The sequence below is a fragment of the Carassius auratus genome, chromosome 49 (genome assembly GCF_003368295.1).
Source record: "Carassius auratus strain Wakin chromosome 49, ASM336829v1, whole genome shotgun sequence".
Lineage (NCBI taxonomy): Eukaryota > Metazoa > Chordata > Actinopteri > Cypriniformes > Cyprinidae > Carassius > Carassius auratus.
Genome location: NC_039291.1, coordinates 10870105 through 10887347, shown reverse-complemented (window position 1 = coordinate 10887347; position 17243 = coordinate 10870105). Strand labels below are relative to the sequence as shown.

Here is a 17243-nt window from a genome sequence, read left to right as displayed (position 1 = left end):
GAAATTGTTATATATATATATATATATATATATATATATCAAAACATGATAAACAATTTATCTATTACAATATTACTATATACAATTACTATTATACCATATTTTGCCTAAACAGAACCCTTAAATTACTCATGACAATACAGACAAATGAAAGCACATTTGATTACATGTAACAAATTTGTGATACATTAGCAGAATTAACTTCATATTTCCACTTATATGAGAATCACAAAACTGAGAATGACTATAAAATGTGGAAAAACTAATAAACTACTATATGGTCAATGGACATATCTGCGTCTTTCTACAACACATGACATATTTATATGCTTTTTAAGACAGAATTTAAGATGAAAAGATTAAGATGTTTTTTTCCTTCTTTTTAAGTGCAATCCTTCATCTATTATAAAACATTGTTTGTACTATTTGATGCACTTGCATCATTTAGCTTTATTTTATTAGGCCTATTTATTTATTTGCAGAAGAGTTATTTAATACTGTTCGCTGAAAACATATAGGACTTTAAAACCCTTGATGCTGCAAAAGCATAATATACAATTTCCTCACTTCTCAGTACATGGTGATACTTTAACGCATTGGCTACCATAGGTACATGCTCTTGCTATTCATTACTTAGCTGTGAGCAGCCTGATTTAATAACCAAAAACAAAATGTCTGGCTATGAAGCTGAATGCTGAAAGCCTTAACGTTCATTCAGACAAAACTGATGACAAAACATAATATATGTTTTTGAACTAAGTCACTAGATTCTTATCTTGGTAATACGTTTTTTTTTCAGTCATGACAGAAACAGAATATTTAGTGATCTGTTTCTTCACCTAGAGTCCTTCTGCGTTTAGACTCCTCTTCTTTGGACGGATTTGACTGTATATCTCGTTTAGGACCACATCGTCATTCATTTCCCTTGATATGACCAGACTGTCATTCATTGGTGAGCCTGTAATGTGAAATTAAGGAGTTAAAAACAGTCTTGACTTGAATAAAATGCATTTGCACATTTCTTGCCAGAACAGACCGATGCCTTGGGATGCCACTGAGTCGTCGCTGTTCAGTGAGCTTCGGGGTGCACTGTGGATCCCTGAATCTGCCTTCACAGTCCTCTTCTTTGGACGGATTTTACTGTATACCTCGTTTAGGACCACGTCGTCATTCATTTCCCGTGATATGATCAGACTCTCATCCATTGGTGAGCCTGTAATGTGAAATTAAAGAGTTAAAAAATGGTTTTGACTTGAATAACATTGCATTTGCACATTTCTTGCCAGAACAGACCGATGCCTTGGGACGCCATTGAATCATCGCTGCTCAGTGAGCTTCGAGGTGCACTGTGGATCCCTGAATCTGCATTCACAATCTTCTTCCATGGACGGATTTTACTGTATATCTCGTTTAGGACCATGTCATCATTCGTTTCCCGTGATATGATCAAACTGTCATTCATTGGTGAGCCTGTAATGTGAAATTAAAGAGTTAAAAACAGTCGTGAATTGAATAAAATGCATTTGCACATTTCTTGCCAGAACAGACCGATGCCTTGGGACGCCATTGAGTCATCGCTGTTCAGTGAGCTTCGGGGTGCACTGTGGATCCCTGAATCTGCCTTCACATTCCTCTTCCGTGGACGGATTTTACTGTATATCTCGTTTAGGGCCACGTCGTCATTCATTTCCCTTGATGCGACCAGACTGTCATACATTGGTGAGCCTGTAAATTAAAATTAAAGAGTTAAAAACATTCTTGACTTAAATAAAATGCATTTGCACATTTCTTGCCAGAACAGACCGATGCCTTGGGACGGCATTGAGTCGTCGCTGCTCAGTGAGCTTCGAGGTGCACTGTGGATCCCTGAATCTGCCTTCACAGTCCTCTTCCATGGATGGATTTTACTGTATATCTCATTTAGGACCACATCGTCATTCATTTCCCTTGATATGACCAGATTGTCATACATTGGTGAGCCTGTAATGTGAAATTAAAGAGTTAAAAACAGTCTCGACTTAAATAAAATGCATTTGCACATTTCTTGCCAGAACAGACCGATGCCTTGGTACAGCATTGAGTAATCGCTGCTCACTGAGCTTCGGGGTGCACTGTGGAACCCTGAATCTGCCTTCCCAATTGAAGCGTTTTTAGAGTTCTGTGTGGCTGTCCGACTCCACTCTGCAGAAAAAAAAGAGAGGTTGAAAGGAGACACCCATAAAACATTTATTAAATGTAATCTGCAGCTAGTTTTTTATTTGGTTTGGTAATGTGGCGATACCTGAATTTTCAGCCAATCGTAAACTGCCACAGCAGAGGTACATTCTCCACTGTTTACGGACATTTTCCTTCAGAGCGCAGTGGAAAATAAAAATAAAAAATCCTGAGAGAGAAAGAGAACAATAAAAAAGACCCCTTTTCCATCAATTTACCGAGGTACTTGCATTACAATAAGAAAACTATACGTCCAATTCTATTATGTAGACTTTTTATTAATAAAAACAAAATCCATCACATTGTTTCTCACCCTGTAGGGAATTTAAAATGGTAAACATGTACGTGAAGGCCAAACAGACAGGTCCCCAGGCGAAGAAGGCGAAGCCCCATGTAAGCCCGAGCAGGAAAGTGAGTCCCACGATGCTTCGTAGGTCATGCAAGCCGCTGCGATACTGATTATTGTGAGGGTTTTGGCGCTTGATTCGTCTCAGATGGACCATCACCACCCCAAACATGACCAAGTTCAACACAAATATGATGCAGAAGTATGCCACAACAGCCACGTAGAACGCTAATGTATTTTTTATCCAACAACTAAAACAGAAATATAGAAACATTAGAAGCGATGACATAATGCAGAGTGACACCTTTAAATGATGAGCTGAATACTTACAAAGCATTAGTTCCATCAGAAAAGCTTATGAGGCCATAATTCTCTTTGTTTACCCCAATCACAATAATGACAACAACCAAAGGGACTCCTGCAAGAGCACATCTTGAACTTAAATCAGGAATCATCTACAGCCACAAACCACATGGCTAATTTAGCAGCTCAACTCACCCCAGCCTACTAGGGAAAATTTCAGCATGTATCTGGACATGAAGTTGTTGAAGACTTTGACGATGGCCAGGTACATATGCAGAGCCTCCAGCCCCATCCAGGTGAAGGAGACCAACAGGAAGTAGTGCAGGAAGAAGCCTGTGGAAATGCACAGGCCTTCAGCTTTTTTGTACAATGCCAGCCATGAGTCCAACAAGAACACCAGGTTCAGCATTAAAAGGCCAAAACACAAATGGATCAAGATCTTTGAAGGGATGTCACGGCGGATTTTGCTGAAATGATAAAAGAAGCAATGGGTAAATAAATGTTATTTGGGAATTACAGATGGAAATACATTTTTGTTTACAGTTACATTTTATAAGATACATCACAGAGGTTTTTAATTAATCTAATAGGGCTTATAAATACTGAGAATGAGGATGCTACTCACTCAAATGCGAGGTAGGTGAGCAGAGTAACCGAGAGAAAGATGGCCGACAACCCACATCCGATGTAAGTGATGAATGTAAGGATTTTGCCATCTGACTGACATACATCTTCCTGGCTAATTTTCTTTTAAGACAAAACAAGTTGCAAAAGATTAATGAAAGCTTTATACTATATCCTATATACTATATTTATTCTATATAGCCTACTATATATGTATACACTACCTGTTTGTTTGTTTGTTTATTTATTAACCCCCCCCCCCCCTCATTTTTTAAAAATATTTTAGGGTCAGTAAGATTTTTGGAAAGAAATTAGACTTTTATTCAGCAAGATTGATTAAAAGTGACTGTAATATTTAGAGGGTGCTCCGATCACGATCGGTCGATCGTTATGCGCATCTGGTCAGTAAAGCCGGTTCTCTAATCGGCGGTTAATTCCATCAGGTGCGTGATTTCACATAGAGCAGCTGTTACTACAGAGAGCCATTGTTAATAGAGAAGATGCGCAAATCCACTTCATTTTCAGTGTTTTTTGGTGCATCTTCTCAGTTAACAACGGCTCTGTGTAGTAACAGCTGCTCTATGTGAAATCACGCACCTGATGGAATTAACCGCTGATTAGAGAACCGGCTTTACTGACCAGATGCGCATAACGATCGGCCGATCGTGATCGGAGCACCCCTAGTAATATTGTTCAATTATTCTGTTTCAAATAAATTCTGTTCTTTTTAACCTTATATTTCAATCAATCTTTAAGCAGCACAATTTTTTTCAATTTTAAGGCTGCGTTTACATTTGGCCATTACTGTGATCCGATCAAGCATATCGGATCATCAGTCATTCAGAACACGGCGCGTTTACACTTGACAACATCGGCTGACTTCTCTATCTGGATAACTGATCAGATCTTTACCGCGCATTATTTAAATAAATATGTAGTCCTGAAGTGTTGGGTTTTCTGTTGAAAAGCAATTTCATTTGCAGGACATTTTACAAACCAAAGACAAGTTTAGGAGTCTAACTAGCACTCCTCGCGGGTGTTCTCTGTATGTCTTCGGAAATTTCGCGACAGAGGGGGTGGGGTTTTGTGTGACGTCCACCTGAATGCATCCTCGACTACCTCTACACTTGTCTTTTCAATGTGTACTGTATGTGGACAACATCCGGATACGGATCGCTTGTTAATGCCAAATGTAAATGCAGCCATTGATAATAAGAAGAAATGTGTCTTGAATACCACATCAGCATATTAAAATGATTTCTGAAGGATCAAATAATTGTAATTTATTACGAGTAATTGCCATCACATTAATAAATTACCTATAGTAAAATAGAAAAGAGTTATTTAATTAGTAATGATATTTCATAATATAACTGGTTTTACTGTTTCTTTGATCAAATAAGAATAATAACAATAATATGCATCCTGGGTGAGCATAAAAGACTTCCTTTAAATATCACTTATTTATAGCATATACAGTTTGTGTATTACTGACAGTTCTAAAAATGTTTAAAAAATTAGTAAAGTAAAGAAAAAATGAAAATGTTGGCAGGCCAAATAAAAATCTAATGTTGAGGCCTTTGCTCATCACTCTTTGTGCTCTGAGTATTTAGATATCAAGCATCTTTCTAACTTATAAATGTTAATTAGACATGATGGACATTATTATGGATTAGACATTATTATGGATTAGGCATTAGTTAGATAAAAAATGTGGACGTTTCTGCAGAAAATCCCCCACACTGGCATACTTACCAGTAGTACAGCAAAGCTAGTTAGGTGATTGCAGCTGCAGATGGTTTCATTCTCTGTGCTTTTGTTCAGATGGCAGCCGTCGGGATTCCAGCCTCCTAAACCTCCTAGAAAATTCAAAACACATAGGAATTAAAAGAAATTAATAAAGACATTAGACAGATCACACATTTAATTAAGCCTAATAACAGTTTCTCAGAAGGTGTGTAATCTCACCGTTTTTACCATAGTCCCAGAAAACACAGGAAGGTACATCGTTCCCCTGTGGGAAAGGAGTTAAGGAAGAGATAGATCAGACAGGTTTCAGCTGGCAGTGAGATATGAAGTACAGTAGATATGTTAGCACACACACCACAGGCTTCTTATTCTTCAGAGTAAACTCAACATTCTCTCTCAGGTTTTTGATTGACAGGTTAGCCACACTACAGCCCAGAATGTGGCTGTTCAGTATCTGTCGACTAGGGTTTTCATCCTGTAGATAGATGCAAAATCAAAGAATCAACTGATGAGGCAGATTTAAGCTTTATTTCTGAAAATGTTATCCGGTTAGTGTGGGGTGTCTGTTGTGGTGCTTTTGCATCCTTTGAAGCTTTAATACATGGTAATGGGAAAAGACAGAATGACATGAAGGTGAATAATTATTGACAGAATTTTCAGTTTTCTGTAAACTATTGCATTTCATCTGAGGGCAATTGGTTTTCTGAAAATTTTATGTACAAACATTGTTCAGTGCTGCCACCTTAAAAGGTAAAACTCCAATCAACCCAGTTTTACCTGGAAAAATGTGCTTTTCTGAAAGAAAGTGAACTGGACTCTAGAAGCCATCTTCTTTTCTTCTGGAGAGAGGTTCTCTGTCAGGGACGCAGGTAGTGTTATTTTGGCCAGAGAGGAGGAACTTTCCACTTCCCTGACTTGTCCTTTTGTGACCTGTATAACCAGATATATATACACCAAATTTTGAGTGTGACTTCCAAAAACATCCAAAAATGTTAATGGATTACTTTGGACTTCAATTGTTATAACCTGTGGGTTTAGCGGATCTGCAATTGCGAATGATGTTGTCTCAAAGTTGCTCCCATTAACTTTGGTCACTGTCAAAGCGAATGAATCAAATATAATGTTTTCAGTCTGGTTGCGAATCACAAGTTTCAGACCCAAGTTATCCACAGCTTGGATTAATCTACAAAGCACAATACATTATTTGAATAAAATATTTCCTGTTTTACAGTTTAAGACATTGAATGCATGTGTTGCACACGTATTTCACCTGTTAGAGAAGGGAGCCAGAGTATCTTTAGAGCTGTCTAATAAGTTGTTGATGATGGACAGTAGTTTCAGACTAATGTTGGAAGTGGAGATAATATTCTCTAGCTGGCTGACCAGCTGATTGACCTGAGATGAGTTTAAAAATGTCATATTCTGTGTTTGTTTCAGAAGATCGTTAGCCACTGCATCTGGGCTTTTAGTTGTTGCCTCTGAAAAATGAACAAAAATAAATGAGCAGTTGTTGAAGATGTGTCATGTAAATACACAGTGGCACCAAAACATATTTTGATAGAGAATTCCATTGCATTGGATACAATGCTATACTATTTAAATATATATTGCAAACAGATTATTTAATGCAAATCAATGGGATCCAATGTTGCTCGGACCCCATAGATTTTCATGATATGATCAAAGAAAAAAAACATTGAGACATTGTTCAAAGTATCATTGTCTGTGTTCCACTAAAGGAAAAGTTTTGGAACAACACCTACTCAAGTCAAACTTAAAAAGGAATGGATTACTCAAAAATAATAATTTACTTAAGTGTTTCAGTACTTTTTTCTGTTGTGGATGGGTGAACAAAATCATTTATATTTGAAATTTTGTGTCAACAAACTAGAGTTTTGGAAAGTTGAGATGCTATATAGTCAAACCTGAAGTGGTTACAGATGTTGTTGGCACAGTTGTATTGGCAGGACTTGCAGTGCCTGTTGTTGTGTTGCTTTTACTAGTCGTTGGGGTTGGAGCTTCTGTTGTGGAAGTGGAGCTTTTCTGAGAGCTTGGATGTGTCACTGATAGAGCAGTTGTGGAATCTGTACTGTAGTGGGTTGGCCCACTGGTAATATTTTCTGTTGTTGGAAAGGTTGTCGTATGTATCTGTGTTGTGTTTGTGATATTAAACTGTGTTGTATTAACTGCAGGGCTTACTGTTGTGTTAAATTCTGATGCGTTACTGGAGGTCTCTGTTGTGTTGATGCTACGATTGACATTGTTGAGTTGTGTTGAGTAATAAGGAATGGCTGTTGTGTTGAATTCAATTGTACTGCCAAGATGATGAATTGTGTTTGATTCATTTACATTACTAGGTGATTCTGTAGTGTGGGCTAAGATTGTATCATTTGAGGTTGTTGCATCTTGTATTGTCACTGTTGTATTGAATGGCGTGACTGTTGAATGATGAAGTGCAGTTGTGCTTAGTGGCATTGCAGTAGCAAAGTGAGGTGTGACTGTTGCATTTATTGGTTTAACTGTTGTAGTAAGTGATTCACTTATCTGTGCCGATGTATGAAATGGTGTTGAAGGTGGTATAGCTGTTGTAATGAGTGGCATACCTGTTGTATTTACAGTGATTGATGTGTTGAGAGTTGTTGTACTTTTATCAAGTGTTGTGTCAAGTGATTTGGCTGCTGTACTGACTAAAGATGTTGTTGAACTAAGTCTTGTGACAGTAAGGTCGAGTGGTGTGACTGTTGTATTGATTGGATATGTTAATTCACGTACTGTAACTGTTTTATTGACTGGTGGGGTTGTTATATTGAGTGCTATATCTGTTGTACTGGTGAATGAGTTTGTAAAATTGTGTGTACCTGTTGTGCTAACTGGTGAGGTTGTTACATTAGGTGTTGCACTGACCAGTAATATAGAAATATTGGGTTGGATACCTGTTGTATGGACCAGTGAGGCTGTTACATTGAGTGTTGTATCTCTTGTACTGGCCGGTGAATTTGTTATATCAAATGTAGTTTCTGTTATTTGGACTGGGGTTGTTAAATTGTGTGTTGTATCTATTGTATGGACCAGTGATGTTGTCATATTGTGTGGTGTACCCATTGTGTTGACCAGTGAGGTTGTTATATTGAGTGTACTGACCGCTGGAGATGTGTTGAATGTGGCCTCTGTTGTATTGACTGGTGGGGTTGTTATATTGTGTGATGTATCAGCTGTACTGAGAAGTGGATTTGCTACACTGTGTGTTTTATCTGTTGTATGGATCAGTGAGGTTGTTAAACTGAGTGTTGTTTCTGTTGTTTTGACTGGTGAGGTTGTTATATTGAACGGTGTACCTGTTGTGCTGACTGATGGGGTTATTATATCAGGTGACACATATGATGTACTGAGTGGTGAAGTTGTTAAATTTAGTTTTGTTTCTGTTGTTTTGACTGGTGTGGTTGTTATATTGTACGGTGTTGTGCTGACTGGTGTGGTTATTATATCAGGTGACACATATGATGTACTGACTGGTGAGGTTGTTAAATTTAGTGTTGTTTCTGTTGTTTTGACTGGTGAGGTTGTTATATTGTACGTTGTACCTGTTGCGTGGACTGGCGTGGTTATTATATTAGGTGACACATATGTTGTACTGACTGGTGATGTTATATTGTTTGATGTACCTGTTGTACTGATTGGTGAGGTTGCTAAATTTAGTGTTGTTTCTGTTGTTTTGACTGATGTGGTTGTTATATTGTACGGTGTACCTGTTGCGTGGACTGGCGTGTTTATTATATTAGGTGACACATATGTTGTACTGACTGGTGATGTTATATTGTTTGATGTACCAGTTGTACTGATTGGTGAGGTTGCTAAATTTAGTGTTGTTTCTGTTGTTTTGACTGGTGTGGTTGTTATATTGTACAGTGTACCTGTTGCGTGGACTGGCGTGGTTATTATATTAGGTGACACATATGTTGTACTGACTGGTGATGTTATATTGTTTGATGTAACTGTTGTACTGATTGGTGAGGTTGCTAAATTTAGTGTTGTTTCTGTTGTTTTGACTGGTGTGGTTGTTATATTAGGTGACACATATGTTGTACTGACTGGTGATGTTATATTGTTTGATGTACCTGTTGTACTGATTGGTGAGGTTGCTAAATTTAGTGTTGTTTCTGTTGTTTTGACTGATGTGGTTGTTATATTGTACGGTGTACCTGTTGCGTGGACTGGCGTGGTTATTATATTAGGTGACACATATGTTGTACTGACTGGTGATGTTATATTGTTTGATGTACCAGTTGTACTGATTGGTGAGGTTGCTAAATTTAGTGTTGTTTCTGTTGTTTTGACTGGTGTGGTTGTTATATTGTACGGTGTACCTGTTGCGTGAACTGGTGTGGTTATTATATTAGGTGACACATATGTTGTACTGACTGGTGATGTTATATTGTTTGATGTACCTGTTGTACTGATTGGTGAGGTTGCTAAATTTAGTGTTGTTTCTGTTGTTTTGACTGATGTGGTTGTTATATTGTACGGTGTACCTGTTGCGTGGACTGGCGTGGTTATTATATTAGGTGACACATATGTTGTACTGACTGGTGATGTTATATTGTTTGATGTACCTGTTGTACTGATTGGAGAGGTTGTTAAATTTAGTGTTTCTTCTGTTGTTTTGACTGGTGTGGTTATTATATCAGGTGACACATTTTTTGTACTGACTGGTGAGGTTGTTAAATTTAGTTTTGCTTCTGTTGTTTTGACCGGTGAGGTTGCTATATTGTACAGTGTACCTGTTGCGTGGACTGGCGTGGTTATTATATTAGGTGACACATATGTTGTACTGACTGGTGATGTTATATTGTTTGATGTACCTGTTGTACTGATTGGTGAGGTTGTTAAATTGAGTGTTGTTTCTGTTGTTTTGACTGGTGTGGTTATTATATTAGGTGACACATATGTTGTACTGACTGGTGATGTTATATTGTTTGATGTACCTGTTGTACTGATTGGTGAGGTTGCTAAATTTAGTGTTGTTTCTGTTGTTTTGACTGGTAAGGTTGTTATATTGTTTAATATAGCTGTTTTACTGACAGGTGGGGTTATTATATTGTCTGTTGTATTTGCTGTATCGACTGGTTGAGATGTTACATTGAGTGTTGTATGTGTCGTACTGACAGGTGAGGTTGCTATATTGTCTGTTGTATCTGCAGTATTGACCAATTGAGTTGTTACACTGAGTGTTGTACTGACTGTTGAGGTTGTTATACTGTCTGTTGGATCTGCTGTGTTTACCGTTTGAGTTGTTACATCGAGTGCTGCACTGACCGTTGAGGCTGTTATATTTTGTGAGGTGCCTGTTGTATGGACCGGTGAGGTGGTTATATTGAGTGTTGTTTCTGTTATTTTGAATGGTGAGGTTGTTATATTGTATGGTATACCTTTTTCACTGGCTGTTGGGGTTATATCGTGTGACATATTTGTTGTACTGACCAGTAATGATGTTATATTGTGTAGTGTACCTGTTGTTTGGACCGGTGAGGTGGTTATATTGAGTGTTGTTTCTGTTTTGACTGATGAGGTTGTTATATTGGATGCTATACCCATTGCACTGACTGATGGGGTTTTTATATCATGTGTACTTGTACTGGCCATTGATGCTGGTATATTATTTGATGTACCTGTTGTTCTGACAGGTGAGGTTGTTATACTGTGTGTTGTAACTGCTGTATTAACTGGCTGAGATGTTTCATCAGTTGTTGTATGTGTTGTACTGACCATTGAGGTGGTTATTTCATTTGGTGCACTTGTTATAATGACTTCCGATCCTATACTGAGTGTTGAATTGAGTGGCAGGCTTGCTGTATAATGTGCAACAGTATTTGTTTGAGTGACTGTACTGCTGATGGATGTATTGGATGTTAGGACTGTTGTATTAAGTGGTGTATTAGAAGTGTTTGTGATAGATGGTGTGACTGCAGTGAGTGTTTGGTTGGTCAGTGTCCGATCTGTAGTTACTGACAAAGAAGTGATGTTTGGGAATGTAGCACTGCTCTCAGAGCTTGTTCTAGGATGGACAGCTTGAGATGGGTAGGACTCAGAAGATGAGACTTTACAGCTCTCATTTAAGATAACAGCAAATGTCTGACCCTGTACACTGAGAAACAAAGGGCAAGATTGGAAAGTTTGTTTGGATAAGGTTTTTGTTAGTCCTGAAACAACATTCTTGTCAAACAAATAATCCTAACCACTATATACTGCCGGAATGAGGAAATGATAGGTTGATAAGAATGTTGTTGAAAACCACAACTCCAGTACTAAGCCTGAAGCTGACATATGACTGGTTGACAGGAATGCTGTTCTAGGACTAACATTAGAACCAAATTAAATGGCTATGTTCACACTGCCAACGGTTCTGATTTGCTTTTTGTTTGGATTGATGTTTAATCGTTAATCATTCAGTTTGTAATATAGTTTGAATGATTTGTAAAAAAATTCAATTCAATTTGAATTTGATATCCAGAAATGTAAATGTTCAATGTGAATATAGCCCATGAAACATGGAAATATATTATTAACTGAAATTTAATTGAAATTTTATACAAATGTGGAGTATGCAATATGAACTAAATACAAGATTTACCATTTCAAACTGTCTTTGATTTCATCAATGTGGCTGGAATTTAAATTTACAGACATCCAAGTAAAAGTTGAGTTCAAAGGAATGGTTTCCGAATCAGTGGGCAAATGACAAATGGCTGTATAGTAGAGAGAATAAAAAAATTATTGCATTTTTACAGTTTACAGCACTTGGATGTAGCTGTAATTGGGGAATACCAGTACATACAGTTCAGCACTCACCTATTCGACTGAGAGGTCCATCAAAACTAATGTTGGTACTGTCCTTCCAAAGAACAGCAATAGCAGTACTAACAGTACACGCATCCAGCTGTTTTGACAGCTGCAGAGTTAACATACAAGTGTAGAGCCTGAGGAATGACAGACAGGTTAAGCTGTCTGTAAATGCATGCACACACACATAAAAACGCACACGACAGTAGAACTTACCTTGTTCCTTCACCAAAACATTCCAAGTGCATTCCCTGCAAAGTATCAATCACAGCCTTTTAGAACAGATTTAGAAAACATGATTTGACCCACTTGTAACAAGATTATTTTACTGAAGATGGAAAACAAATGGATGTTCACCTGATACAACTGGGATACTTTAGTAAAAGAATTGCACAGAGACCTATTAACATGAAACATGACCGACCATAAAGAAACTGTATAATAATAATAATAATGTTTCATATATATGCACAATAATAAAAAGTTTGACCCCAATATTTTGTATTTTTGTTATTTCTGACAGAAATTGCAGACATACCCTTGCATTCCGGAGTCGCTGCAGGGAGTGCTCAACTGTATAACCTATTAGATGAAACAATATAATTAATAAGACAATAACTGTATTTTGTCATACTTTGTCATTCATTGAGGTAAAACACTAGCCTGGTAATACTAAACTCTGCTACTTCGCTTTGCTTCGTAGACAGAAGCGAACTGAAATTGAGCGGACGTACGAAGTCTGACGTAGTCAGGCTAGTTAAAACACTATTGTAACTTGCCGATGTGTTTTGGTAAGAATACTTCCTAAAGGGATTTTACCTGTTTGCAAGAATCATTTGTCTAAAAACTCACCATGTTCTGAATGTAGAGGAAATTCACATCTGGGTTTTTGATATTTAGACGAACAGCATAATATGTCTCTAAAAGTGGGGAAGAGAGAGCTTGGAGTCTGATTGGTCCATGACATGTTGTACGTACTCTTACATAAAAAAAATATGTTCCACTCACCGTTGTTGGTAAACACGTGACACTCACAATGTTGCTGGTTCTCGACTAAAAAAAAAACTAAATTTCAGTTTTGAATATGATACTGGTATTAGTCAGAAAATGAAGACTAAAGTAAGTCCAAAGAATAAAAACACTCACCGTTGCAGGACTGATTAGCAACCAAGTCTTTAGGAACAAAGCCATTTTCCTTATAAGAACTAATGCAAGATAGAGCAAACATTAGGAAATGATTAATGCAATCGCACATAAATATTGTAGACACTAAAAATTTCGAAATTGTTTGCCGCAGGACTAATTAAAGAGTGTGGTAAGTCCTACCATATGACATTGACAGTCCCCTGGGTCTTGCAGAAATCATCATAAGACATTAGAGATGTGCAGTGCACTAAACCATCTCCTGGGGGCGAATTATTGTGCTCTGGGCACAAGCCTTTACCTATAAACAAAAGCCATTCAGTGAGACCTCAAAAACAAAACAAAGTCTGTGATTGTTACTGTATATGATCAGATCAAATGGACCACTTTTATTATGCTTTTCAGGTGCCTTTTGTCATTTTGAAGCAAAGAGCCACCAGTCTGCATTCACTTTTAAGTGAGTAAATTATGACAGAATTTCCATTTACAGTATGTGTGAACTATTCCTGAATACTGTATCCGAGTTACTTAATCAAGCCCATATTTATCTGTGTTTGTCTCACTCACCCACTCTTTCTACATCTCCCAGAAGCTGGATCTTGATTGATGGGTTTACAGTCCCGTTTTGCACCAGCCTTCGGAGGATGCACATATTCACAGGTTGGCTCAGCTGTAGCAGCACAGTGCAGTTTGTCCTTCTGTAATATTTACAGTAAAAGTGTTACTTGATGCTAAATTACTTGACGTGAAATCATTGTTGTGTAGCTTTAAAGATTTATGTTTGACTTACTGGATGTTCTGCTTGGCTACACATCTAACCTCGGCAGTCTATATTAATGAAAAATAAATTTTATAAGTATGCAGTGTTGGACAACATCTCAGCCCTGACCTGATCTTTGAAAACAAATGATACTTACCACAAAGACTATGTGAGTTTTGCATGATGTTGTATTGATTCCTGTTGTTGAAACTCCAGCAGAACAGGTGCTTTTATTAAAAAGATCTAAAAACTGAGGAATCAGGGATTTGTTTAAAATTTCAAAAAGAAAACAAAAAACTTAAAAACTCTATTTTATAAAGTACCCTTTAGCTTCTAAAATAATTATACAACACAAGAATGTTATTAAATATTATTATTAACCATTATACACAATGATGCTTGAAAGATTGTGAATGCTTTAGAATTTTCTAAATAATTTCTGCATAAATAAGACCCCAAAATTCTGAAATTTGACAAAGAGAACCCAATCAAACAATTGAGACAAAAATATATACTTTTGCTGGAAAATTATCCAATCAATGTTTTGTGCGTGGTATATGAATCATGTTAATGTTCATGCGTTCCGGAGAGCAACCATGGTGTGCATGGCAGAGTTGCAAGAATAAAGTCACTGCTTAAATTTCTGTAGTTTGCTAAAGATAATACTGACAAACCAGAGAACTATTGCAGAAAAGTTTAATGGACAGATGAGACCAAAATTGAAATTGTGAAAAGTATTTTGTTTGAAAAAATAAAAACAGTATTTCAGCATTAGAACTTGATTATTATTAAAAGTAAAACAGCTCATACCCAAATCTGAATCTCTCCCTCTGTCATATTAGAGCCATTCACCTCCACAAGCATCCAGTAGTATGATGCTGTGACGTAATTAGAGAGATATTATTACACATCCCCAGGAATCACCACTTTTAATCTAAATGATGTCGTCTGAGAATTAAGTAGGCTTGGTCTAAAAATGTTTTCTTTCTTACATTCATTAGCGCAGTACTGGGAAAAGTCACACTGGGCTGCAAATGGCTCTGAAACAAATGAGAAGACATATCAAAGCACTGAACCATTAGGATTAATTGTATAATGTGTAAATTATGTAATATGTGGCAGAATGAGAGAATGAAGGTAAGGAATTTAATTTAATATCCTGTAATTATCACCGAAATAGAAGCCATCTGTCTTTTTTCCAAAAAAGAAGAAAAACGGCATAATCAGAATGCTATGATAATAGCCATACCTGTGAATAATGCATCGGACGTCATTGTTCGTAGAACCGCTGTCTGATTTGCTACTTGAGCCACGACAGTTGGTGCAGCAGAAGAGCTTGCTGTCGTATGATTGACTGTTGTTTCAAAAGTACCAATTGGATGGCTAGCATGATTGCTTGAAAGTGTCTGGGCAGATATTGAAGTGCTCTGTGTAGTTTGAGTAGTTATGTAAGACATAAGTGAGGCTGGAGTTGGAGGTAACATATTTAATCCACTAGCATTTGACACAGTAGTTGTGTTATTAACAGCTGAACTAGTCAGAGCTTGATTAGCGGGCGTAATAGTGTTTGATGTGGAAGTTGATGTGAGGGGAATTTGTGTTGGTGCACTAAGGGTTACTGAAGGTTTAGAAGTTGTTGTGGCGAGTCCTGCATTATTTGATGTGGTTCTGGATTGTGAGGTTAAAGCAGAGCGTGTGTTCTGTCCTGTGTGAAAGAAATGAAAAGGAATTCGTTTTGATTGCTGCACCACGTACAATGCAGATTCACTGCATGCTAAATAAGGCTGTAAATTATGCATAAAAATTGAAACACTGTAATTTGGAGCCTTGAAATCGATTGTTAAGGGTGGTGAGTGTAACAAATCTGAATTCAGATGACTGTAGCAGGTGCGATTTAACAGGAATCAATTAATGCACATTTCTCTGTATAAAACCCATGCTATTTCTAGATTCATCTCCTTTAAAGCATTGCTGCTAAAAGTCAACTTTTCTGACCCATTCAACATCAGGCTCACTGACTGAAGTTGATTTGGAACTCTCTACTCCAGCTTTTTATATTCCACAGCATCTTACATCGGTTTACTGACCTTGGGTGGTGGTTTTCTGTGAGCCAGTAATTATTGAAGTCAACATCAAGTAGAGGGGACCTTAGAAAGGAAGAGGGAGGAAGGGACAAAGTGTTATTCGACACTGCACCAAGCAAATTCAAATGCAAAAATGCAAATGCAAAATGTAAATAGACACACAAAGTACAATGCTTTGTCTATATGTCTATATATAGAAAAGGAACACTTACTAGATGTCGAAACAAACTCTTGGGTGCTGGCAAAACCTTGGGATGCTGTAAGTGTATATAATATTTAATTTTAACCTTTAAACCTTAAAATAAAAAATAGCTCTGGCTTCTCATAACACATTTACACAATTAATTTGTTACAGTGAAAGAACCTAACACAGAGTTTACAGAGGTTATGCTCTTCAATTCGCAGAACTCGTAGATACAGCTGATTCACTTAACCCTTTCCAATTTAACTTCAGACAACAACCAAGCACGAGATTATCTAACTCATCCGCTATTCAAAACATCTGTTTGCATAATGCCTTTTCAGGGCAGAATGCCGTGAGATCAAGGACAAAAGAAAGAGCTATATTTGCAAAGGAGTGAAATTAAATATGATGTTAAAGATAAGCACTGTCATTCCTTCCTGAGAAGTACTGATTCCTGGAAACTAAATTAATTAATTAAATAAATGATGCCTTATAATTTTAAATTTAAATTCTCTCTGAAGGAGGTTTGCTTTCTAAATGTCTGTTTAGAGGTTGATTAGATATTTAACTTTTTTTGCTATTTCATTCATTTTTGTTTCTTTATGTTTGTGCTGTTAAGTAATAAAAGGGCAAAAATAATCTCTTTTAATGTAGTTTCTCTGATTCATGTACTATGTTCCAAATCTTCTAAAGCTGTATAATACCTTTGGGTATGGAAAACATGATATTAAATTGCTGGAAATCCTGCCATAGCTCTCCAATCTTTTTTGTGTACATTCAATTCAGAACATTCAGATGTTGCGTGCTGTAATTGGTCATAAGAAAGCAGCTTGAACGTTTTGAAAAAAAGAGAAAAAAGCTTTTCTGTTCCTTGGAAATAAGCAAACATGTTATAATAAACTGTTCCCTTTTCTCATATGTAATCTTTGAAAATCGCATTCTTCTTTATAGTGAATTGTGTTGTTCTGACAGTCATGCAAATAAGTTTTTTTTTTTTTT

The 17243-nt window shown here is 37.0% G+C and overlaps 2 protein-coding genes across 2 annotated transcripts; both read right to left on the bottom strand.

Annotated features, from left to right (window-relative positions):
* Positions 1 to 80: 80 nt before the first annotated feature.
* Positions 81 to 8992, bottom strand: LOC113066188 (adhesion G-protein coupled receptor G2-like). The gene is made up of 18 exons (XM_026237940.1): positions 7162 to 8992; positions 6507 to 6714; positions 6263 to 6419; positions 6014 to 6166; positions 5592 to 5711; positions 5456 to 5501; positions 5243 to 5346; positions 3489 to 3610; positions 3059 to 3330; positions 2891 to 2978; positions 2528 to 2811; positions 2282 to 2383; positions 2059 to 2181; positions 1804 to 1980; positions 1549 to 1725; positions 1294 to 1470; positions 1037 to 1213; positions 81 to 958 (listed from the first exon to the last, which is right to left on the bottom strand). The coding sequence occupies exons 1-18, from the start codon at positions 8336 to 8338 to the stop codon at positions 840 to 842; spliced, it is 3783 nt and encodes a 1260-aa protein (XP_026093725.1). The 5' UTR covers positions 8339 to 8992; the 3' UTR covers positions 81 to 839.
* LOC113065911 (uncharacterized protein PB18E9.04c-like) lies at positions 8484 to 16316 on the bottom strand. The gene is made up of 20 exons (XM_026237453.1): positions 16273 to 16316; positions 16064 to 16123; positions 15226 to 15681; positions 14969 to 15016; positions 14787 to 14854; positions 14134 to 14226; positions 14007 to 14044; positions 13784 to 13914; positions 13400 to 13517; positions 13220 to 13278; positions 13082 to 13126; positions 12926 to 12993; positions 12612 to 12655; positions 12431 to 12473; positions 12290 to 12324; positions 12083 to 12210; positions 11865 to 11979; positions 9741 to 11378; positions 8976 to 9287; positions 8484 to 8583 (listed from the first exon to the last, which is right to left on the bottom strand). The coding sequence occupies exons 2-20, from the start codon at positions 16107 to 16109 to the stop codon at positions 8484 to 8486; spliced, it is 3585 nt and encodes a 1194-aa protein (XP_026093238.1). The 5' UTR covers positions 16110 to 16123; positions 16273 to 16316.
* Positions 16317 to 17243: the final 927 nt, after the last annotated feature.